The sequence below is a fragment of the Chlorocebus sabaeus genome, chromosome 1 (assembly GCF_047675955.1).
Source record: "Chlorocebus sabaeus isolate Y175 chromosome 1, mChlSab1.0.hap1, whole genome shotgun sequence".
Lineage (NCBI taxonomy): Eukaryota > Metazoa > Chordata > Mammalia > Primates > Cercopithecidae > Chlorocebus > Chlorocebus sabaeus.
The window spans coordinates 73342204-73368272 of NC_132904.1; the positions used below are offsets into that span (position 1 = coordinate 73342204).

General features: G+C 42.7%; 1 protein-coding gene across 2 annotated transcripts in view; it reads left to right on the top strand.

The window, feature by feature from the left end:
• Positions 1–15369: 15369 nt before the first annotated feature.
• ACER3 (alkaline ceramidase 3) overlaps positions 15370–26069 on the top strand; it is a 171831-nt gene continuing 161131 nt past the window's right edge. Inside the window, exon 1 of one of the 2 annotated variants that reach the window (XM_008020221.3) lies at positions 15370–15582. In XM_008020221.3, coding sequence (XP_008018412.1) covers positions 15480–15582 — 103 coding nt within the window. In that variant the 5' untranslated portion in view covers positions 15370–15479. The remainder of the gene's footprint in view (positions 15583–26069) is intronic. The other variant, XM_008020220.3, reaches the window with a different exon arrangement.

Below are 26069 nucleotides of genomic sequence, written 5' to 3' on the forward strand. Positions count from 1 at the left end.
TCTCAGCACTTTGGGAGGCCAAGGTGGATGAATCATCAGAGGTCAGGAGTTAGAGACCAGCCTGGCCAACATGGTGAAATCCTTTCTCTACTAAAAATACAAGAATTAGCCAGGCGTGGTGGTGGGTGCCTGTACTCCCAGCTACTCGGGAGGCTGAGGTAGGAGAACTGCTTGAATCTGGGAGGTGGATGTTGCAGTGAGCCAAGATTATGCCGTTGCACTCCAGCCTGGGCAACAAGAGAGAAACTCCATCTATCTATCTATCTATATATATTTACTTAAATGCCTGGCTAGCAGGTGCAGTGGTGCATACCTGTAGCCTCAGTCAACTTGGGGCTGAGGAGAGAGGATTGCTTGAGCCCAGGAGTTCAGATTCCATCTTGGCAACATAGAGAGACTCTGTCTCTAAAAAAAATAAAATAAAAATGTTAAATTCCTGGCTGGAATTAAACAGGCACTTCATAAATAGTAGTAGTGGTGGTGGTGGTGGTGGTGGTATATGGTCAATTCGTATTGAGTTTTTGCTATGTTCCAAGGCATTGCCCTAAGTGCCTTAAACTCAGTATCTCATTTACTTCTAATAGTACCATTATGAGATTAATGTAAGTATTAGCCTAGTTTTTCAGGTGAAGGAGCCAAGGCATATACAGTATAGGAAAGTAACTCAAGTTCACAGAAATAATAAGAGGCATTGCTGGCTTCAAATCCAAGATCTGTCAGGGTGTTTGGAATTGATCCCATGAGCAATAGAGAATCACCAAAGATTGATTGATTAATTGATTGCTTTACCTATCTGACATCAAAGTCTGTGTACCCTATAACTAGTAATCATTCTTTTAAGTGGATGACACCATTCTACCTCATTCACATACGTAGCAACAAGGCCTGAGAGGTGGGCAGGAACTGGGTCACAAAGAGCTTTATCTGTCGTGTAAGGGAGTTTGGACTTTATCCTACAGGTAGCGGAAAGAGAAAGGATTTGGAGTTACACAGATGGCTCACTCTATGCCTTGCCCTGTGCTAGGCACTAGAGACACACTGAGAGTCAAGACACTTTCCGTGCCCTGAGGCTGCCTGGAGTCTGCCTTAGTTTCTCAAGATGTGGTTCCCGCCTCACAATGACCCAAGCTTGCAGATCTAGGGCCCCAGAGATTAGGATTCTTTTTTTTTCTTTTCTGAGATAGAGTTTTTGCTCTTGTTGCCCAGGCTGGAGGGCAACGATGCAATCTCGGCTCACTGCAACCTTCGCCTCCCGGGTTCAAGCAATTCTTCTGCCTCAGCCTCCTAAGTAGCTGGGATTACAGGCATGCACTACCACACTTGGCTAATTTTTTGTATTTAATAGAGATGGGCTTTCACCATGTTGATGTTAGGCTGGTCTTGAACTCCTGACCTCAAGTTATCCACCCACCTTGGCCTCCCAAAGTGCTGGAATTACAGGCGTGAGCCACTGTGCCTGGCCAAGATTCTGATTCTTTAGGTCCCGGCTGAAACATAACAAGCAGCTATTGTGATATTCTCTTAAGTTTGAGAGCCGCAGATCTTGCTGGTGGGGAAGACAAGTAGACAGATGATTACAATGCAGAGTGATGTTACGATCTACAAGAATTTCTGGAGAAAGCCTGGTTTGAGCTGAGACTTGAAAGATTAAACAACAGTTAGCTAAAGTGGCAGAAAGGGAAGCGGAGATTCAAGCTGAAGGGAAAATGTTCACAAAAGCCCAGGAGTGAGAGAAGGGGTTCTTTTAGGGAACAGAAAGTATTTTAGGAATGCAACAACAAGGCTTGAGAGATGGGTAGGAACTAGGTCACGAAGAGCCTTGCTGGTCATATCAGGGAGTCTGGACTTTATCCCATAGGTTGTGGAAAATCACTGAAAGTTATTTTGTTGTTTGGAAGAGGACATTGATAGAGGCCTCTGGCAGCCACAGTATAAAGAATAATAGGTTGTGGGATTGGAGCAGGGCAAGACTTTCATCAGGGCTATCAGGGCACAGGAAATGATGACTTGGACAGAGATAATGGTAGTAGGGGAGAGAGGAAAATGGACAGATAGAAGAATCCATAGGGTCTGATCACTGGATAAGGCTGCATGGAGATAAGGAGGTGTCCAGGCTTCTTTCTTTTTTTTTTTTGAGACAGGGTCTTGCCCTGTTGCCAACAGCTCACTGCAGCCTCAACCTCCTGAGCTCAAATGATCCTCCCGCCTCAGCCTCTTGAGTAGCTAGGACTATAGGCTCATGACACCACACCTGGCTAATTTTTATATTTTTTGTAGGGACAGGGTTTCACCATGTTGCCCAGGCTGGTCTTGAATTCTTGGGCTCAAGTGATCTGCTCTCCTCAGCCTCCTAGAGTGCTGGGGTTACAGGTATAAGCCACCGTGCCGGTCAAGGCTTCATTCTTTAACAAACTGGGTCAATGGTTGTGAATTTCACTATGAAATAAACAAAACAACAACAAACAAACAAAAACAGTGGAAGAGAAGCCAGTGTGGAGGGAAAATGAGATAATTTTAGAACATAACAAATCTGAGATCCTTATGAAATATCCGGCCAGGTGCCCTGGCTCACGCCTGTAATCCCAGCACTTGGGGAGGCCGAGGTGGGCAGATGACCTGAGGTCAGGAGTTCAAGACCAGCCTGGCCAACATGGTAAAATCTCGTCTCTACTAAAAATACAAAAAAAAATTAGCTGAGTGTGGTGGTGGGTGCCCGTAATCCCAGCTACTAGGGAGGCAGAGGGAGGAGAATTACTTGAACCTGGGAGGCGGAGGTTGCAGTGAGCTGAGATCACGCCATTGCACTCCAACCTGGGAGACAGAGTGAGACTCTGTCAAGAAAAGAAAAAGAAAGAAAGAAAAACAGAAAAGAAAACGCGTCTCTACAAAAATATATAAATTAGCTGGGCATGATAGCGGGTGCCTGTAATCCCAGCTACTCGGGAGGCTGAGGCAGGAGAATCACTTGAACCTGGGAGGCAGAGTTTGCAGTGAACCGAGATCATGCTGTTGCACTCCAGCTTGGGCGACAGAATGAAACTCTGTCTCAAAAAAAAAAAAAAAAAAAAAAAAAAAAAAAGAAATATCCAAGGAGAACTGTCCGGAAGATAGTCGGAAATGCTGGTCTATGGGAGATCCTATCAGTTGGTCACTGAATATCCTGTCCCCCTACTTTTTTCCTAACAGAAGCCAATTTTGTTTAAACAGTGTGGTGCCCAGCTAAAACATCCACTTTGCTAGACTCTCTTGCCAATCTTCCCAGACTATTTGTGGTTGGTTGTGAGACCCCGGTTCCGACCAAAGAGTTCTAAGTGGATATCAATGGGTGTAGGTTTTGAAGAGGCTGTTTCCTTCCCTTCACTCCCTCCCTCTCTCCCTCCCTCCCTCTCTTCTTTCTTTCTTTTCCTTTCTTTTCTTTCCTTTCTTCCCTTCCTTTCCCTTCCTTCTCTTCTCTTCTCTTCTTTCTTTCCTTCCTTCCTTCCTTCCATCTTCCCTCCCTCCCTCCCTCCCTCCTTCTTTCTTTCTTTCTTTCTTTCTTTCTTTCTTTCTTTCTTTCTTTCTTTCTTCCTTCCTTCCTTCCTTCCTTCCTTCCTTCCTTCCTTCCTTCCTTCCTTCCTTCCTTCCTTCCTTCCTTCCTCTTCTCTCTCTCTCTCTCTTCTCTCTCTCTCTCTCTCTTTCTTTCTTTCTTTCTTTCTTTCTTTCTTTCTTTCTTTCTTTCTTTCTTTCTTTCTTTCTTTCTTTCTTCTTTCTTTCCTATCTTTCTTCAGAGACAGGGTCTCACTGTGTTACCCAGGCTGGTCTTGAACTCCTGCATTCAAGTGATCCTCCTGCCTCAGCCTCCCAAAGTACTGGGATTATAGGTGTGAGCCACCATGCCTGGCCTGGCTATTGTTTTTGTGATAGCAATGGACAGCCCTGGCTGGCATTTGCTTTTTACCCTTGCCCTTCTTCCTTTGTCCTACCTAAACAGAGTTGGGTTTCTTAGACAAGAAGCAGCCATCTTGTGACCATGAGGATAAAGACCATACCCTAAGCAGGCAGAGCAAGAAGAAGGATTCTGGCACTGTGGAGCTGTGGCAGGGCCCTGGACTGTCTACTGCCTGAGAAAAATAAACTCTTCTTTGGTTAAGGCACTGGATCTAATTTTCTGTCACCTGCAGCAAAACATGATCCTAACTGATTGAAGAGCCGAAGCTGTGGAGACTGATCTGGGTTAGAGATAGAGATTTGGGTCAGCCTCTAGACGGTAACTGTGCTAGGGTAGATACAAGAAAATCAGGCATCCACCTATGTACAGATAGAAATTATGAGTTAAAGAAAACAAAGGGCTCAGCTTATAGGCAATGTTGAAAGGAAGGAATTCCTGTTCATGGGGCAAGTGTCTTTAGGGTAATTTTTAAATTGTTAATGTTTCCATAACCTCATTCAAAACAAAATAATAAAATTAGAGCTATTCAATTAATACTCAACTTCTTGAAATTTATTTTGTAACAACTTTCCAGGTGGAGAAAGGCTGTTGATTCTGTTCATATGTGTGGTGACTTACCTCCCAGGATGTGGCGTATTTTGGGCTCAGAAGCTGACTTGGTAAACTTCAGCTCTTCTCAATCTTCCACCAAGCAAGGAACTCTGAAGTTCTCTCCTGGAAAGCTAGTGCAAGGACTGTCCAGGACCTGTGATGCAGTTTAATCTGACTGTCCTATCCTTTGCCAAGATTATTTGCCACAGCCTTCTAATTGATTTTCTTGATCTCCCGCCTCCTCCTTACCCTGCCCTACTACAAAAAAAAATCCTCAAATCAAAAACTTATTTCTTCTAACACATGGATTTAAACGTTATTCCTTTTCTTGAACACTAAGATAAACCCCAAATGCATTATCACAGCACATTGGGCCCCAGCCTTTCCATCTTTAGTCCCTGATATTTGTCCTCACTCCTCCCTCATGTGTGCACACAAGTACAGCCACTCTCAATGTCTCATTCTGCCTGTTTTTCTCCTGCCCTTTCAAGCCCTTGCAGTCTGTCTCTTGCCCAGAAATGCTTTCTCTGTCTTCTGCTCTGACCAACCACCCCCAACAATCTACTACAGCCAGATTAATTTTCTGGCTTTCCCAGCAGTTAGGAATGGCTGGAAACCAACCTCTTCCTTCTCCTTCAACCCTTCCCCACAGTCTCTCTCCAATTCATGTTGATTCTACCCTTTAAATATCTATGAATTTTTCCTCTCCTCTCCATCACTATTGCTGCTCACCCTATCACTGCAATAGTCTCTTCTACAGGCTCCATGTCTCCAGTCTTTCCCAATTCAGTCAATCTGTCCTCCCTCCTGCATATGTACCCACATCAAGCTCTTGCTTAAAACCCTGTAGGCCCTGGATGGCATTGTCCCTGCAGACCTCATAAACCTCACTGCCTACACTTCAGATGCAAAGTAAAACCAAACACAGTGCTGGCCTCTAAGGAGACCTACAGTTCTCTCTGTCCAGCACAGCCCTTTCTTCCAAGCTCACACAGCTAGCTTGGCACAGCAAAGAAGAACATGGCCTCTGGCACCAGACTGCCTGGATTCCAGCCTAGGGTGAGCTGCTTATGATCTGGCTGCCATTGGGTGAAATACCTAACCTCACTGTGTCAGTTTCATCATCTGTAAACAAGGGCTAAAAGTAGTACTTAATTCACAGGATTGTTAGAAAGATTTTAAAAGGTAATCCCGGGCCGGGCACAGGGTCTCACGCCTGTAATCCCAGCACTTTGGGAGGTCGAAGTGAGTGGATTATCTGAGTTCAGGAGCTCCAGACCAAGCTGGCCAATATGGCAAAACCTCATCTCTATTAAAAATACAAAACTTAGCCAGGCGTGGTGGTGCACGCCTATAATCCCAGCTACTTGGGAGGCTGAGGCAGAAGAATCGCTTGAACCTGGAGGCAGAGGTTGCAGTGAGCTGAGCTTGTACCTTGCACCATTGCACTCCAGCCTGGGCAATAGAGTGAGACTCAGTCTCAAAAAAAACCCATTTTGACCTTTGAGATTTGTCTGTTTTTCCTCTTCTATTGCCCAGAATAGTGCCTGAGACACAGCTGGGTTTCCTTAAATATTTATTAGAAAGTGAATTTACTAACTTGCTTTGTGTGTTTTGTCATATTTCATTTATTACCAGGTCAAAATTGGGAATACTCTGTATTCCACAACACTAAGCTTGCTCGATAATAGATGTTCAATTCATTTTGCAGAGTCCCATGTAAACTGGCTTTTACTTATTCAAGTTTTGCAAAGATGTAATGTAACTAGAAGAGACTCCAATTGGGAGAAAATGGGAGAGAACATAGGGGCACTGGCAGGAGACATGGCAGCAGGTGGCCTGTGGCGGGTACAGAAGAGGTCTGCAAGGGGAAATCCAGGGAGACAAGGGGCCCAGGAAGTCTAGCTAGCTCAAGGAGCTTGAAATTGACTTTTGTTCTGTGTAATCCAAGTTTCTTCTGAGTTTAGAAAATAAGTCTTATGAGAGAATCAGGCCTTATGAGAAAATCAGAGCCCTAGCATTAACGCTGCCTGGAGGGTGGGGCTTGGGGTCCAACTTCTGGGGTCTAATGCCTTCTTGGGGGTCATCAGGATGGCATCAGAGTAGAGTCTCAAAGTCTGGAATTGGGAGTGATGATTAGATGTTTTCTGGAAGCATAAGCATCAGCAGGTACATAATACATTTATTTTTTCAATGCTTGTGCATTTTAAGTAAAAACAGAAAGCTCCAAAATGATTCGTATTTTATAACTATTTTAATAAAACATGTATATGTATATGTATGAAAAATATCTGGCTAGTTATACACCAAAATATTATCAGTGTTTACTAAGTGATGAAATTCCAGGTGATTCCTTGATTCCTTTTTCTTTCTTTCTTTCTTTTTTTTTTTTTTGTTTGAAATGGAGTCTTGCTCTGTTGCCTAGGCTGGACTGCAGTGGTACGATCTTGGCTCACTGAAACCTCCACCTCCGGGTTCAAGTGATTCTCTGCCTCAGCCTCCCGAGTAGTTGGGATTACAGGTGCCCCGCCACCACACCTGGTTATTTTTTATATTTTTTAGTAGAGATGGGGGTTTCACCATGTTGGCCAGGCTGGTCTTGAACTCCTGACCTTAGGTGATCCACCTACCTCGGCCTCCCAAAGTGCTAAGATTACAGGCATGAGCCATTGCACACAGCCGATTCCTTCCTTCCTTCCTTCCTTCCTTCTTTCTTCCTTCCTTCCTTTTCTTCCTTCCTTCCTTCCTTTTCTTCCTTCCTTTCTTCCTTCCTTTCTTCCTTCCTTTCTTCCTTCCTTTCTTTCTTCCTTTCTTCCTTCCTTCCTTCCTTTCTTCCTTCCTTCCTTCCTTCCTTCCTTTCTTCCTTCCTTTCCTTCCCTTTCTTCCCTTTCATTCCTTTCTACCTTCCTTCTTTCCTTCCTTCCTTCCTTCCTTCCTTCCTTCCTTCCTTCCTTCCTTCCTTCCTTCCTTCCTTCCTTCTTCTTCTTCTTTCTTTCTTTCTTTCTTTTCTTTCTTTCTTTCTTTCTTTCTTTCTTTCTTTCTTTCTTTCTTTCTTTCTTTCTTTCTTTCTTTCCTTCTTTCTTTCCTTTTTTTCTTTCTCTCTTTCTCTCTTTCCTTCTTTTTTTTTGACAGGATCCTGCTCTTGCTCTGTTGCCCAGGCTGGAGTGCAGTGGTGTGATCATAGCTCATTGCAGCCTCGAACTCCCAGTCTCAAGATGTCCTCCCACCTCAGTCTCTCAAGTAGCTAGAACTATAAGCCTGTGCCACTACACCTGACTGATTTGTAATTGTTTTGTAGAGGTAGATTTTACTATGTTGCCCAGGCTGATTTTGAACTCCTGGCCTCAAGCAATTGTCTCACCTTGGCCTCCCAAAGCACAGAGATTACAGGAATCAGCCACTGTGCCCGGCCTCAGGTGATTCTTGACATATTTTTTCATTGTGGATTTTTTTTTGTATAAATATGTTTTCAGTGTGAAATATAATTTAATTCTGAAAATGTAAATTGGTACAACGTTTGGCATTATCCACTAATTTGAAAACGTGCAAACGTTCATTCATAGGTAACCTGCCAAAGGTAATACGCTTGTACGTGTGTCAGAAGTATGTAAAAATAAACATCAGGATGGTAGTGGTTATAATAGCAAAAGTGAAAAACAACTTCATATTCATCTTAGGAGAATTGATAAATACATTGCGGTATTGTCATACAAAAGAAGGCCATAAAAGAGTAAAACTTGACCAGGCATAGTGGTTCACACCTGTAATCCCAACAGTCTGGAGGCCAAGGTGGATCACTTGAGGCCGGAAGTTTGAGACCACCCTGGGCAAAGTAGCTAGACTCTGTCTCTACAAAAAAATTTAAAAATAAAAACTAGTGAGCCATGGTGATGTGCTTATAGTCCTAGCTTCCCAGGAGACTGAGGCGAGAGGATCTCTTGAGTCAGGAGTTCAAGGTTACAGTGAGTTATAATGTGCCACTGCACTCTAGCCTAGGGGACAGAGCGAGACCTTGTCTCTAACAAAATAAAAAATAAGAGTAAAAATAAATAAACTAAAGCCTTATGCAACAACATGGATGAATCTTAAAAGCATAGTATCTTGATAAAAAAAAAAACAGCAAGTCTCCAAATAATACATTCCATGCAAGTCTACTTGTATAAAACTCAAAAACATGCAAAATATATGTTCAGGGATACATTTCTATGATAAAAGTATACAGAAAAGTAAAGGAATGATAAAAACAAAATTCAGGAGGGTGATTGCTTATGGAGAAAGGAAAGTGATGAGATTGAAGGATACACAGGAGTTCAAGGAATTGGCTAAGGTCCATCTCTTAAACTGGGTGATGGCTATGTCAAAATTCATTTCATTATTTTTCTGAATACTTTACATAAGTTATATGTATTATCCTAGCATATTATATATTCATAATAAAATTATTATTTCTCATCTGTATTTTTAAATTTTCCATAAGGCACATACATTACTGGTTATATTAAACAGAGAAAGTAAATAATACATGTAATAACATTTTTAAAATTAGTATTCTCTTGTGCCTTTTCTCATCCTTGCCTTTTTATAGCACTCATTCACTGTGTATTTATTGGCGATGTAATCTGCAGCAAGCTGTGTGTTAGGCATACCGTGGCGACATATGATTTCTATACTAATGGCACTTACCCTCGTGAGTGCTCTCTAGATCCCTGCAAAATCCTCTGAGTAGGCTTCATTATCAAGATTTCACAAATCCATTAGCAATTTTTCTTAATGTAGCTATTAAACACCTGTGCTCTAAAGCCCTCCTGACAGATTTAAATCCTGGCTCTGCTATGAACTAGTTATATATATTTGGGCAAGTAACTTAACCTGTTTGTACTTTAATGTCTCTAACTGTGAAATGAGAAAAAGAACAGTGTCTACCTCATAGGATTGCTGTAAGATTTTACTGAGTTTATATACTTATACATAAAACTCAGAACAGGGTCTAGCCCATGGTAAATGTTTGAAAACCACTATTGTTATATTGTTCTATGAATATCTCCTGAGCGCAATCCTGTGTCAGGTCCAGATGAAGATACAGAGATAGAGTGGGACAGGATCTGGAAGACTAACTCCTAAACAGACTAATTACCAAGAGCGAGAGGGGTACGGCAGAGGGAAACCAAGGGTCTGCAGGAGAACACAGGAGGCTCTTCAACCCTGTCTGGGGGTCAGGGGAGCCTTCCCAGAAAGGCTAGGGTTCTGTCCCCAGGTTGAGGTCTGTTGTCTTTTGGTGACACTCCATGTCTCCCACAGAGAGGTGGCCAGGCAGTGTTGAGGGGCTGCCATGAATGCACTGAGCTGTAAGAGAGGCCAAGAGGTAATTTGTAGATCTTAAGATCACTTATTCTGTGGTGAGCCTACACATTTGCTTTTTGTGGTTTCAAATTTTCCTTTGCAGTTGTGAAATGGTACAACATATCTCATATGGAAAAATTAATTTTAGCTTGGATTTCTTTTGTCATATTTAAACTGGTAAAAAATAATTTTCAGTGGGAATCTAGTTGAAAGCTTTCAAAATTGGGGTTGTGAGTTGAAAATAAATATTGGCATTGGAAATAACCTAAATACCCAGTCGTAAGGGAATAGTAATATATGATAATCAAGTAAATTGTGATTTATTTATAAAATTGGAACTACTTTTTTTTTTTTTTTTTAAAAGAAACAGAGTCTCACTCTGTTGTCCAGGCTGGAGTGGAGTGGCACATAATATGTCACTGTAACTTCAAACTCCTGGGCTCAGGCACCCTCTTGTCTCAGACTTTTGAGTAGCTGGGACTACAGGCACACACCAACACAGCCAGCTAATTTAAAAATTTTTTTGTAGAGACAGGGTCTGGCTATGCTACCCAGGCTGGTGTTGAACTCTTGAGCTCAAGAGATCCTCCCAGTTTGGCCTCCCAAAGTGGTGGGATTATAGGCATCATCCCCTGCACCCTCCTTAATGTAACTATCAAAGTGATATTTATGAGCATTTTTAATGGCATGAGAAATGGTTATGAAAGAATATGAAATATAAAGACAAAAATAGCTCCATCATGTAAACAAATCATTAGATAAAATAATGGAAGAAAATATACTTAAGTGTTGACAATGGATATTGCTAGTTGGTGGGATTACAAGCAATTTCTTTTTTTAAACTTTTTTTTTGGTATTTTCTAAATTTTTCAACTGAAGAACGTATTACTTTAAAAAAAAAGTTTTGGCTGGGTGCATTGGCTCATGCCTGTAATCCCAGCACTTTGGGAGGCCGAAGTGGGCGGATCACCTGAGGTCAGGAGTTCAAGACCAGCCTGGCCTACATGGTGAAACCTGGTCTCTGCTAAAAATACAAAGTTAGCCAGGCACGGTGGCACACACCTGTAATCTCAGCTACTCGGGAGGTTGAGGCAAGAGAATCACTTAAACCCAGGAAGCAGAGGTTGCAGTGAGCCGAGATCACACCATTATACTCCAGCCTCGGCAAAAAGAGCAAAACTGCATCTCAAAATAAATAAAATAAAAACAAAATAAAAGTTTTAAGATATAATTTACACATCATACATATTAGCCATTTAAAGTATACACTTCAGTGGGTTTTTTTTTGCATGTTCACAGAGTTGTGTAACTATCACCACAATTTAATTTTAGAAAACTTTCATCAGCCCCTAAACTTACCTTATTCCCATTAACAGTCACCTCCCGTTCCTGCTCCCCTTCTCAGCCTTAGACAACCACTGATTTACTTTCTATCTCTCCAGATTTGCCTATTCTGGATGTTCCATATATTATAAATGGAATCACAGTATGTGCCCCTTGGTGTCTGGCATCTTTGATAAGGCATAAAATTTTCAAGGTTCATCCATGTTGTAGCATGCACCAGTATTTCATTTCATTCCTTTCTATTGCAAAATAATATTTCATTGAATGGGTATGTCACACTTATTAATCTATTCATCAGTTGATGGACATTTAGTGTGTTTCCACTTTTTGGCTATTGTGAATAATACTGCTACGATCATTCTTGTACAAGTTTTTGGTGGATATATGTTTTTAATTCTCTTGGTGTATAACCTAGGAGTAAAACTTCTTAGGTCATATGATAACTCCATTTAGCATTCTGAGGAACTGAAAACGTTCTCAAAGCTGCTGCACCGTTTTACATACCAGTGATGTTTGAGGGTTCCACTTTCTCCACATGCTTGTCAACATTTGTTGTTGTCTTTTTGATTATAGCCATCCTAGTGTGTATGAAGTGACATCTTACTGTGGTTTTGATTTGCATTTTTCTAATGGCTAATTATGTTGAACATCTTTTCATGTTTTTATTGATCATTTGTATATCTTCCTTGGAGAAATGTCTATTCAGATCCTTTACTCATTCTTTAATAGGGTTATTGGGAGCTATTTGTCTTCCAATTATTGAGTTACAAGTTCTTTATATATTCTGGATACAAGTCTCATATAAGATATATGATTTGCAAATAATTTCTTTCATTCTGTGGGTTGTCTTTTCACTTTCTTGATGGTATCATTTTCAGCAAAGGAGTTTTTAATTTTGATGAAGTCCAATTTATTTTTCCTGTTGTCGCTTGTGTTTTTGGTGTTTTATATAAGAAACCATTGCCTACTCCAAGGTTACAAATATTTATTTTTATGCAAACTTCTAAGAATTTTACAGTTTTAGCTCTTACATTTAGTTCTATGATCTATTTTGAGTTGAATTTTGTTTATTGTAACAGGAAGCATTCTAATTTCATTCTTTTGCATGTGCATATCCAGTTGTCCCAGCACCAATTGTTGAAAGACTATTCGTCCCCTATTGAATTGTCTTGGCATCCTTGTTAAAAATCAATTGACCATAAATGTAAGGGTTTATTGCTGGACTCTAATTCTATTCCTTTGATCTACATGTCTATCTTCATGCCGGTACTACACTGTGTTCACTACTATAGTTTTACAGTAAGTGTTGACATCGGGAAATACAAGTCCTCCAGCTTTGTTCTTTTTGAGATAGTTTTGACTAGTCTGGGTCCCTTACATTTTCAGGCATTGCTTTTATGCTCAAGGGGGGAAATTTTTTAGAAAAAAAGAAAAAGGAAGGTAGATATTGCTGAAGGAACTGTGAAATTCATTTTGTGTTTTCTGAGTGAAACTTCTGCAATGCGACTTTTCTCTTGGATGAGGAATTTCTCTCTCCTAAATTCTGTCCTGGTCATGGTAGATTTCCTTTTTCACTATTGATGAACACTGTGCAGAGTATTGACTCAGCCAAAGCTTCATCCTGCCTTGAGTCCCTTGGCTGGGTTAGGGGTTATTTTCACATAGGGGGTTCCACAGCACCCTAATTTTTTTTTTACTTGTAGCTAAGAATGATCATACTCTATTGTTGTGGTCTCTGCAGTGTTTTGATTGCACACCGCATCGTCAAATCACTTTTGAGTATGAGTTTTTGCATATTCATTTTGAGCACACACAAATATAAATATTTCATTCATTTATAAATTATAAATGCTCATGATTACGATATAAACAAATAAACAAAACAGAAGTTTTAGAAGACGAGATAAAATGACTAGAATTAGATGTTTCCCCACACCTCAATGGCTTTTATCTCTCTGGAGATGGGCTTCTTGGATCTTTCCTGTTTACCTCTGTGTGGTCCTAGCACCCAGCCAGCCAAACAGGGCCTGGTATATAGCAGAAGCTCAAAGACATTCAAAATAAAAATTTCAGGCCAGGCGGGGTGTACCTCAGGCCTGTAATCCCAGGACTTTGGGAGGCCAAGGAGGGCGGATCACTTGAGGTTAGGAGTTCGAGACCAGCCTGGCCAACATGGTGAAATCTCATCTCTATTAAAAATACAAAAATTAGCTAGGTGTGGTGGCAGCGTCCTGTAATCCCAGTTATGGGGATGAGGAGGTGCTGAGACACGATGCCGAGGAGGCAGAGGTTGCAGCGAGCCAAGATGGCACCACTGCACTCTAGCCTGGGCGGCAGATTGAGACTCTGTCTCAAAAAAGAAAAATTTCAAATAGGCTACTATTCCTATTAAATACATTGCTTCCGGCCGGGCATGTTGGCTCACGTCTGTAATCCCAGCACTTTGGGAGGCCAAGGCCAGTGAATCATGAGGTCAAGAGATCGAGACCAGCCTTGCCAACATGGTGAAACCCTGTCTCTACTAAAATTACAAAAATTAGCTGGGCGTGTTGGCGCGCGCCTGTAGTCCCAGCTACTCCAGAGGCTGAGACAGGAGAATCACTTGAACCCGGGAGGTGGAGGTTGTAGTGAGCCGAGATCACGCCACTGTACTCCAGCCTGGTGACAGATCAAGACTGTCTCAAAAAAAAAACCCAAACAAACAAACAAAAAAACACTGCTTCCCTAGGTTTTGTATCTAGCAAATAAAAGTTCTTCCTCTATTTCCTGCTAATTGGCTATGGTTATTTTGTAGAAAGGCTGTGGGATCTTCATCTCTCTTTGTCTTCTCTTTTACCTTTGACTTGCACCACATCTGACTTATTTATTTTCTAAAATAGCAGTTGTATCATCCTTCATTTATACTCTTCATTTCTTACTGTGTATTCAGGCAGAGTCCTCATACTAAGACCGTGAAGAATGGAAAGCAAGGTCTCTGATCAGGATGTAGCACAGTAGGATGTGAACAAAGGGCAAGGAAGCTCTAGGGTGTGAACATCTGGGACGGCTTCAGGGAGCTGGATTTTAAAAGAAGAGTGGGGAGTTGGTCAAACGGAGAAGAGAGGCTGTCCCAGTTGAACTGTGGGAGCAAAGGCAGGCGACCCAGCACATTCTAGGAGAGGGGAAAGTTTGAGTATGGTGTAGCTGAACACTAGGGGCAAGGGCAGTTGCATCTGTTTTAGGAAGAGCTCTCTGGCAGACCTGTAAAGTATTAGACTTTTTATTTACTTATTTATTTAGAGACAGGGTCTCCCTCTGTTCCCCCAGGCTGGAGTTGCACAATCTCAGTTCACTACATGCAATCTCCACCTGGGGGCTCAAGTGATCCTCCCACCTCAGCCTCTCAAGTAGCTGGGACCACAGACGGGGGCTGGGAGTATTAGACTTTTGAAGTTAGAAGTAGGGGTAGGCTGTTGGTTGCCTGGAGAGCAGGGCACAATTATAGCTAGAACGTGAAAACCTCTGTGCTTGGAGGCCCAAACGACGCAGAGAAACTTTGCTTTAGTGCTCTAGCTAGCAGCATTCTTTTTTTAGGATCTCAGAACCTACTTTTTTTTTGTCGGTCCTAGGTTGTTCACCCTTTCCCTTTGTCCCGAAGAGACACTTAAACCTTTATCAGAAAATCACGGTTTATTTCCTGAGAATCGCGGGGACTGGTTGAGGGTACTCTATTTTGGGGCTCCATTTGAGGCCTGTGGCTCAATGGAAGACATAGAGGCGCTTCACTGCACAGGTTTAATCAAGCAAGGGCTTGATAGAAGGATTCATCCCACCCCCGCCCCGATTAAATCAAACCACACACCACCCCCGCCCGGATTAAATCAAACCACACACACACAAATAGAAGCTCTGGCACATCCTGACAGAATAGCCTCTGCGAAGTCAGGAAGCCCCAGCCTACGGCCATAGGCGTGTCTACACGGGCCAGGAAGCCCAGGCCCCCGGCCCCTTCCTGGATCACGTCCCTGCCCCGCCCAAGGTGGAAGAGGGGCGGGGCCAGCCGGCGCCCTCCGAGTGGGCCTTGCGCCAGGTCAGGCCTGGCCCGGCCCCGCGGCCCAGCCGCGCCGGTGGGCGGGGCCTCCCTCAGGGCAGTGTCAGTAACGGCGCCAGGCCCCGCCCCTCGGGGAGGCAGGGCAGGGCGGGGCGCGAGCAGGCGCGCGGGCTGGGCCGGAGCCGGCCTGGTCGCCAGCCTAACCCCGCACAGTGAGCCGAGCGCCTGGGCGGTGGCGGCGGCGCGATGGCTCCGGCCGCGGACCGGGAGGGCTACTGGGGCCCCACGACCTCCACACTGGACTGGTGCGAGGAGAACTACTCCGTGACGTGGTACATCGCCGAGTTCTGTGAGTGTGGCCTGAGGCGGGAGGCGGGGGCGAGAGGGCACCGGGCTGAGAAGACGCCGTGTGAGGAAGGCAAAGGGCGAACCTGGCCGCGAGGGGAGGTGCCAGGCCTGGCCCCGGGAGCTGGAATGCGGCGCCCTGGGCCAGCGGGAGGCTGAGAGGAGCGGGCCGGGAGTCCACTGCGTAGAGGGAGGAGTGCCGGGGTCTGGGCGGGAGGAAGGGGGCCTGAGGATTGGGGGGGCAGAAGAGCAGTGGGAAGTGGGGAGCCCCTACTGGACCTAAGGGGGAAACCCTGAGGAGCCGGGTTGGCAATGAGAATTCCCGCCCGAGAGCGGAGTGGGGCTAGGCTGGAAGATTGGAGGACCCTGCCCCTTGGAATGAGGGCCCAGGACACCTGCTCTGCTGTTGCCATCACCAGAAGGGGACAGTTCCTAGCTTCGTCTTTCCCCCAGTCCGTGAGAATTCTACCGCCTTTCCCTCCCCTTTTCACTAGAATATTAGAACTCCTCGCTTACCTCCAGAAAACAGTTTCACCAGTCTGAGATCTGAACCATCCCACCCCTATCCCCAGGTTGTCTTAAAAGTACCAGAGGTCATCTGCGCTCTGAGTATGATTATTCAACTGTCATCTTGCACCAAGAGTCGAAGGCATCTTGCACCTAGTCTGTACCTTCTGCTCCCGCCAGGTTGCCAAGAGTACAAAGGACCAAAGTCCCCGCTCCATTCTGTCGTATCCAACTATCTAGGAGTTAGGGGTTATCTGAGGACACTACTTCCACCGACTGCACCTTCTGAGGATTTAAGAATTCTTCTTTAGCTGCTGCTCTGTCAGGCACTGCTGGTCAGGTTGGGCTTGTTCTGTGTGCCTATGTGTGTGTCTGTCTGTTTTCCTAGGCGATTTTTCCTGCGAGGCTAGGAGAAATCTGCCACTTCTTTTTCTATCATTTAATCAGGTTTTGAGAGCACAATATTTGATTCTTCTTTTAGGTACCTGCTTCTGGCAAAGTGCAGAGAACATCCTTTGGCTAACGATTACTGCCTTCTTTTAGTTGGATCTACTTCTCCGGACGTGAAGTGACTCTTCTTAGCTAACCTTCTCATTGTTGAGTCCTGCTCCCAGGCATCTGTGCGTGGCTTTGTAGGAAAGAGGCAAGCATATCATAACAAATGGCCCCACTTTATTCTGTTCTGGTAATTGGCTAAGTTTCCAAAAAAAAACACAAAAAAACACTTTTTGCAGTTTTCAGGACTTTAGTACTATTCTCTTATGACCATGATTTAGGCTGAGAGTCACTTTTCTTGAACTATTAGTTTAAATTAATTATTTTTACATAATCATGGAGAAATATGGGCAAAGGGATCATTTGTAATGCAATTACTTGGGAACCACATGTTGGCAAAGGAAACACTTTACCAGTTAGTTTGTTGTTAGATCACTTTGGCAAGCCCATGCCTGGTCCAGAGAACAATGACCACGAGGGAAGAGACGTAAAATCATGCACTCTGTGCTGGAAATGTGTAACATGGAAAAGAGGAATCAAGAGTCTTCAAATATTGGATGGGCTATCATATAGAATAATTTTTTAAATTTATTTAGAATCTGCAATTAGGGCCTATGGGCAGAAACTAACTGTAATGGGGAAAAGTTGACTTCAATGTAAGGAAAAACCTTCTAACCAATGATATGGGAAAGGTTGGCTTGGGGGACAGAGGACTTTCTGTCACTGAAAGTGTTAAATCAGACATTGTTCAATGAACTCGTGAATATTTTTGGAGGAAAAATTTATTTAGTTGAGAAAAGGGGCTGGCCTTAGTTGGTCTTTAGATCCTTTGCAGCTTTATGGGTCTAGGCAGGTAATAATGACTCTTAGTTTAGAACCAAGGTTTTGGATTCAAATCAAAAGAAAACACTGGGCTGGGCATCGTGGCCCATGCCTGTAATCCCAGCATTTTGGGAGGCCAAGGCAGGAGTATTGCTTGAAGCCAGGAGTTTGAGTCCAGCCTGGCAACATAATGAGACCCTGTCTCCATAAAAAAATAAAACAATTAGATATGCATGGTTGGTTGTGCCTGTAGTCCTCGCTACTTAGGAGACTGAGGTGGGAAGATCACTTGAGCCCAGGAGTTCAGGGTTGCTGTGAGCTGTAATTGTGCCACTGCACTCCAGCCTGGGCAAGAGTTAGACCCTATTTCTACAAAAAAATAAAATAAAAAATGCAAAGAGAGAAAACTGGCAGTTAAGTCATGTGGACTATGAGAGAGCAAGATACTGTGTTCTCGCAGATAGCTCTGAGAAATGGGAAATGACATTTGTTCTCAATGTGCTCAGAAGAGGAAACTCTGAGCAGACTGCAGGGAGGGTTTTGACATAGGAATCAGAGGGGTTGCAAGAAGAGGATGAGTGAATGTTGGCAGCCCTTTGCGCATGCACCTTGGGAGAAAATCATCTGGAGGAAGTTGAGGTCAAGTCATCTTACCATAGCAAGTCATGAGTATCTATAATAATACATCTTGGACTAAGAGAATTTGATCTTTGAAAAATATGCTGATTAATAATAATATGTTTAAAATATGTGTTTAAAGCAAATGCAATTTTAACATCATGATAGTATTTACATTAATGATAGTATTGATGGTAATATTAAAGGTAATGTAATAATAGCTATTATCTAAGTGGTCACTATGTACTACACTTTGCTAAGCACTTCATATATCTTATCTCTTTTGATCTTTGCAGTAATTTCAAAAAGAAGGTATTATTATCCCCATTTCAAAGATAAGGACATTGAAGCTCTAAGAAACAATTTACCTAAGATTACAATAAGTGATGTAGAGATAGTATTCACGTTGAGGTCTGACTCTAAAGCTACTATCCATGTTACCTTTTCATCATTATTTTTATCACACATTCATTGTTTTGCCCCTATATTCAATATTGAATTAGAAAAGAAAGGAAGACAGATATGAAATACTATGCTCTCACAAAGGACAAATTGAACAACTATTCAGTTTACTCAACCATCTTTCAACTGTCTTTCAGCATTAGAATATATGTATTTTAGGGAATAATGAAGAGTTTGGAGAATTGCATATTCAGATATGGCAGTGGTTCTCAGTCACTTTCAGCACCTGAAAACTGTCTTCCGAGCATCAGCCAAGATCAGTTTAAATTCCTTTTGTTTGAACATATTGTAAGGACCAGGGGAAAAGGTCTCTCATTGTGAAATCATAAGCCACTTGATGTGCCAGAAGTTAGAGGTACAGGCAGTCCTTGCTTTGCATAATAGTGTGGGACCATACAAATGACTGTGCAAGTTAAAACCAGGTAACACTATGGTAATAATCAATGGGAAAAGTTATGATTGTTCTGTGACCTTTAAAACTTTTTGTCAAACATTGCAAACTCTCTTACTGTTGGTTATGAATATATAGGGAAATGAAAAAAGTAAGCATGTTTATTTAGTACACTTTAAAACATCGAAAACATTGAGAAATAAACTTTTTTTCTTTATAAAGATCACTTATCAAGAGTAATTTAAACAGTGCTTGCCTTTTTTGTCACATAACTCATAATATGGAATGAGTTTTTTTTTTTTGAGGTAGAGTCTCGCTCTGTTGCCAAGGCTGGAATGCAGTGTCACTATCTCGGCTCACTGCAACCTCCACCTCCTGGGTTCAAGCAGTTCTCCTGCCTCAGCTTCCCAAGTAGCTGGGATTACAGGTGCTTGCCACCACACCTGGCTAATTTTTGTATTTTTAGTGGAGACAGGGTTTCACCATGTTGGCCAGGCTGGTCTCGAGCTCCTGACCTCAAGTGATCCACCTGCTTCAGCCTCCCAAAGTGCTGGGATTACAGGCATGAACCTCCATGCCCAATTGTCTTTTTTCTTTTAAATTAAAAAACGGTTTTTTTTTAGCCAGCTACAGCTACACTAATGAGGGCCATCAGGTTTTGGGGTTTTTCTTGAGACAAGGTCTACCTCTGTTGCTTAGGCTGGAGTGCAGAGGCACACAATCAGAGCTCACTGCAGCCTCCACCTCCCAGGCTCAAGCGATCCTGCCACCCCAGCACCCCATAGCTGGGACTACAGGCGTGTGTCACCATGCCCAGCTAATTTTTTTTTTTTCTGGATTTTTAGTAGAGACAGGATTTTGCCATGTTGCACAAGCTGGTCTCAAACTCCTGAGCTCAAGCAGTCGTCCCATTTCAGCCTCCCAATGTGTTGGGATTATAGGCATGAGCCACCATGCCCAGCTGGGATGAGTACTATCCCTTCATGAATTCTTTTCTAATTTGTATCAGCTTCCAAAATTTATCCTTTGCACTTTTAATATTGTGAAATCTCTCCAAGAGTTCCTTTAATGCAAAGTTGTTTTTTGTTTCTGTTTTTGTTTTTGAGACGGAGTCTCGCTCTGTAGCCCAGGCTGGAGTGCAGTGGTACAATCTTGGCTCACTGCAAGCTCCGTCTCCCGGGTTCAGGCCATTCTGCTGCCTCAGCCTCCTGAGTACCTGTGACTACAGGCGCATGCCACCATGCCTGGCTAATTTTTTTTTGTATTTTTAGTAGAGACAGGGTTTCACTGTGCTAGCCAGGGGTCTCGATCTCCTGACCTCATGATCCATCCGCCTCAGCCTCCCAAAGTGCTGGGATTCCAGGCGTGAGCCACCGCACCCGGCCACAAAGTTTTTTTTTGTTAGCATCATTTCTCCTGGGACATCTTTATCCTTTTCACCACAACTACTTTATTCATTTATGTTGATAAGTTTGCCTTCGCTTTCTCTGAATTCCTCACGCTGCTTTTTTTCTTAAATTTTTATTTTTATTTTTATTTTGAGACAAAGTCTCGCTCTGTCACCCAGGCTGGAGTGCAATGGTGCAGTCTTGGCTCACTGCAACCTCCACCTCCTGGGTTCAAGCAATTCTCTTGCCTCAGCCACCCACATAGCTGGGATTACAGGAGTGTGCCACCATGCGCAGCTAATTTTTGTATTTTTAGTAGAGACGGGGTTTCACCATGTTGGTCCTCAAATGCCTGACCTCAAGTGATTCACCTGCCTCGGCCTCCCAAAGTGCTGGGATTACAGGTGTGAGCCACCTTGCCCAGCACCTTTTTTTTTTTTTTTTTTTCCTTTTTTGAGACGAAGTCTTACTCTGTCGCCCAGGCTGGAGTGCAGTGGCGTGATCTTGGCTCACTGCAACGTCCGCCTCCCAGCCTCAAGCAATCCTCCCACCTCAGCCTCCCAAGTAGCTGGGAGGTATGCATCACCATACCTGGCTAATTTTTGTATTTTTTTGGTAGAGATGGGGTTTCACCATGTTGGCCAGGATGGTCTTGAACTCCTGGCCTCAAGTGATCCACCCACCTCAGCCTCCCAAAGTGCTGGAATTACAGGTCTGAGCCACTGTGCCCAGCCCCTCAGACTACATATTGAGAGTCCCTTGAATGACAGTAGCATCAGCATTCTTATGGTCAGCTATTTCTTCTATAATTCTGTTTACATTTGATTGGAATTTTACTTCCAACATTATACATTTTTGTTTCTCTGCTACCCTTTCCTCATTCTTGGCCAGTTCTCTCTTTCTGCACTCATTTTTGTAACATGGCACATAAGTTTATCACCCTGAGACAAGGAGGCAGCTCAACTACAGAAAGCTTTGCTTTCTGTACATGAACTGAATAACCGGTACCAGGTTCACTGTGACTGATCACCAACAGACATTGAAAGAAGTGACCTGGTTGGTCACTGATGGTAATGTACCTCTGTTATTTGTATAATGATTTGTGGACTTAAGATGTAGCAGTGAAGTTTGTACTATATTCAGCTACTCACAATTAGTATACAGTGGTAACTGAAATTTGAATTGTGTCATTGGGTAATTGGTGTTATTTAACTAAACTGTGATCACTGAAATTTGAGCATATTGGAACCCTGCAAAGTGAATACTGTGTATTTCTAATCCTCAGAACATTCCTATCAAGGAATGTTAGATGTTGTTACCCCATTGTAAAGAGAAAGATGCTGAGTCTTGGAGAAGTTAGTTAAATAAGCAGCTCAGCATCATACAGCTATTAAGAGGCAGAAATGGTATTCAAATTTAGGTCTCACAACTCTTTCTACCAAGATATACTATCTATACAAAGTGGAGTTTCAGGTGCTGTTGATTTAATGGAAGAAATATTACATAAAGGGAAATGGAGGGGAATTTTAACATTTACCTACAGCTTCATGATGTGAGCCATCATGCCCAGGCCACATTTTCTTTATTCATTCTTTTGACAGCATAAACTTGGGTTACTTCTACCTCTTGGCTATTGTGAATAATGCTGCTGTGAACCTGGGTGTTCAGAAAAGAATTACCCAGTTAAAAGTCATTCAGAATGTTTTATTTATTCAGCAGATATTTACTAAGTACCTATTTTGTCACTGACTAAGACTGTAAAACCATTTGAAGACAGCTTCTCTGTTCAAAGTAGCTGAGAGGGCCAGGCATGGTGGTTCATGCCTGTAATCCCAGCACTTTGGGAGGCCAAGGCAGATGGATCACTTGAGGTCACAAATTGGTGACCAGCCTGGCCAACATGATGAGACACTGTCTCTACTAAAAATACAAAAATTTGTCAGGTGTGGTGGAGTGTGCCTGTAGTCCCAGCTACTTGGGAGACTGAGGCAGGAGAGTCGCTTGAACCTTGGAGGTGGAGGTTGCAGAGAGCTGACATCGTGCCACTGCACTCCAGCCTCGGTGACAGAGTGAGACTCTGTCTCAAAAAAAAAAAAAAAAAAAAAAAAAAAGCAGCCGAGAGGCCAGGAGGAGTATGAACAGACAAATACAAACAGGCATTTTCTTTCAGGCGAAATGCATTCCCGAAAAAGTATTTGATCAAGGAATGTCCAAGAATTGACATATTATTCGGAGGGGTTTATCTATCAGAAAGCTAAAAAATAAAAAATAAATAAACAAAAGAAAGCTAAAAAAATACTTGAAAATTCTCAATTATGGTTTTTATAGGACTTAACCTCACCTCAGTCTGAGGAGGTAACCTGGTTGGTATGACTTTCATGGATGGGAAGAATGGCTGTTATGATCTAGTATGATCATCTTGCCATATCCTTTTGTCCATAAGTGAGAATGGTTCAAGTTAGGTATTGTTCTTTCTCATAGGTTTGCTGCCTCTCTCCCCATCCTGTTCGCAGGAAGTAGGCAGAAGGAAAGTAGGGCAGCCCTCAGTCTTTATACCTTTACTATGGGATTCACTTAGATGGGGGAACAAGGTCTTTTTTTTCCTTGCTGCTGCAGCACAAGTCAAAAGGGGCTTTTATCACCTACCTCTGCCATACAGGAATGCCATGAAAGGCATTTGACTGCTTATAGCCCTTTGCTATATTTTTTTATTTTTATTTTTATTTTTTGAGACGGAGTCTCGCTCTGTCGCCCGAGCTGGAGTGCAGTGGCTGGATCTCAGCTCACTGCAAGCTCCGCCACCTGGGTTTACGCCATTCTCCTGCCTCAGCCTCCCAAGTAGCTGGGACTACAGGCGCCCGCCACCTCGCCTGGCTAGCTTTTTGTATTTTTTAGTAGAGACGGGGTTTTACCATGTTAGCCAGGATGGTCTCGATTTCCTGACCTCGTGATCCGCCCATCTCGGCCTCCCAAAGTACTGGGATTACAGGCTTGAGCCACCGCGCCCGGCCGCTACATTTCTTTTCCTTTTCTTGGGTTCTTTCCTGCTATCTTCCCTGAAAAGCAACCTCAAGTTAGTGAGCACACGTCAGGCTTCTTTTTTGGTCTTGGGACTCTGTGGGCTGGCAGAGGTGACATCCCTGTCATATGAAGAAAGATGCTTCTTTCTCTGAAGGTTATTGACAAGCAAGCAGCACTGCCTCCAAATTATAACTCAAAAGCTCGTAAGTCAACTGAAGAATGAAGGCCAAATGAAAGGACAAATTGAGTGTACAAAAGAGTTTAGGTTTAATATATCTGTGATTGTGTGTGTGTGTGTGTGTGTGTGTGTGTAGCCCATGGTTCCTGGCTCATAACTCTCATATCCTTTTTTAGAGTCTTTTATTATAATGTTGGGGCACTGTAGGCCTCAAAGCAAGGCCTCAGGAAACAGAATTTCTGTCTCTCTGGTCTTCTGCCCTTCTGTCACCTACCCAAGGCAGGACTCTAATCTGACTGTGGGTCACAAAACCCTCATTACAGAGAGAGTCCTGCCCCATACCCTGGAGGAAGGAATGCTGCAGAGAGAAGCCAAGAGGAATCTGAACAGACAGGCTGGGTTTCCCCATTCAGTCTATTACTATTAGACTATACCCTTTTTGTCCAGTCATATTTCAACATGGTTGTTCATGCTTCAATCATGCCTATCAAATGAAGTCTCCATAAAAGGTTCAAGAGGACAGGGTTTGGAGAACTTCCAGATAGCTGAACACATGGAGGCTGACAGGAAGGTGAACAAGAACTCATCCACATATTAGGAGGGTGCTGCGCTGCAAATATATGGGGACAGAACCTCCTGTGCTCAGGACCCTTCCAGACCTGCCCCTGTGTATCTCTTCTTCTGGCTGTTTATTTGTAAACTTTGAAATATCCTTTGTAATAAAATAATAAACCTGTTTCCCTGGTTCTGTAAGCCTCTGCCCTGATCTTGGGATAGGTGTCTGAAGGAAGGGGGCAGTTTTGGGGACTGAGTCCTCAACCTGTAGGATCTGACACTATCTCGAGGTAGATAATGTTAGAATTGAATTGGAGGGCACCCAGCTGGTGTCTTCTATAGAACTGATTGCTTTAGAACTGATTGGGTTTCCACACACACACTTGGTCACAGAAGTCTTCCGTGATGATTATTGGGTTGTGAGAACAGAGGAAAAACACAGTTTGAGTTATGCAACAGTATCCAAGTCAGACTGCCAGTTAATTGCTTTAGGTGCTATGATCGCTTATTACAAACTTAAAACATAGATAGGTTCATAAAGGTTTTATAGTGTTAGTGCTGCAAGAGCTACCATACCAGCTATTTATTTATCTTTAATTGTGGAAAAATACACATAACATAAAATTTATCTTCTTAACCATTTTAAATGTACGTACAGTTCGGTACACTACAGTTGGTAGTGTTAAGTACATTCACACTGTTGGGCAATCAATTTCCAGAACTCTTCATCTTGCAAAACTAAAACTCTATATCCATTAAACAACTCCCCATTTTCTCCTCCTTCTAGTTGCTGGCAACCACCCTTCTACTTTCTGTCTCTATAAATTTGACTAAGTACCTCGTATAAGTAGAACCATACAGTACTTGTCTTTTTGTGAGTGTTTTATTTCACTTGGTGTAATGTCCTCAAGGTTCACCCATGTTGTAGCAATCAGAATTTCCTTCCTTTTTAAGGCTGTATAGTATTTTATTGTATGTATTTGCCACATTTTCTGTTTTTTGAGAAAGGGTCTCATTCTGTCGCTTGCGCTGGAGTGCAGTGGCATGATCATGGCTGACTGTAGCCTCGACCTCCTGGGCTCAAGTGATCCTCCCACCTCAGCCTTCCAAGTAGATGGGACCACAGATGTGTGCCAGCACACCTGTCTAATTTTTTAATTTTCTGTAGAGATGAAGTCTCACTATGTTGCCCAGGCTAGTCTTGACCTCCTGGGCTCAAGTGATCCTCCCACCTCAGCCTTCCAAGTAGATGGGACCACAGATGTGTGCCACCACACCTGTCTATTTTTTTTTTTTTTTTTTTTGTAGAGATGAGGTCTCACTATGTCACCCAGGCTGGTCTCAAACTCCTGGGCTCCAGTGATACTCCCAAGGTACTGGGATTACAGGTGTGAGCCACCATCTTGGGCCACATTTTTTATTCATTCTTCTGTCAGTGTACACTTAGATTGCTTCTACCCCTTGGCTATTGTGAATAATGCTGCTGTGAACATGGGTGTACAAATGTCTCTTCAAGACCCCTGAGGTGAAACTGCTGGACTATGTGGTAACAGAGTAGCTATTTTAACCTTTTCATTATAAAGAAGCCTTTTAAAAACTTTCTTTCATGGGTGCCATGAATTTATCACTCTTACATAAATTGTAATTTATTATTCCTACATAAATTACAATTGTTAGTGGACTTTATCCCTGTTTTAATTAATCAAAGGTATGTGTAACTCAATCAGATAAGTTCTAGATACTATTACCATGCTGTAATTATTATATGAGATACAGCCACTAATTAGTTTAATGCATTGATATAAAACAAAACAGCATAATATTTTCATTACAGTCTTCTTGTGGATAAATGTGATTTTTGAAATATTAAAAATAGCCAATAGAAATAATAATAGCTAAAATTCATGGGGTTTAATATACAAAGTTCTGAGTGTAGTATCTGATAAGAACTCTTATTACAATCCTTACAACAACTCTTAAATTAGGTTCTGTAGTCCTGTTTTAAAGATCTAGAAATTTAGGGCAGACAGGGATTAAATAATTTGTCTAAAGTT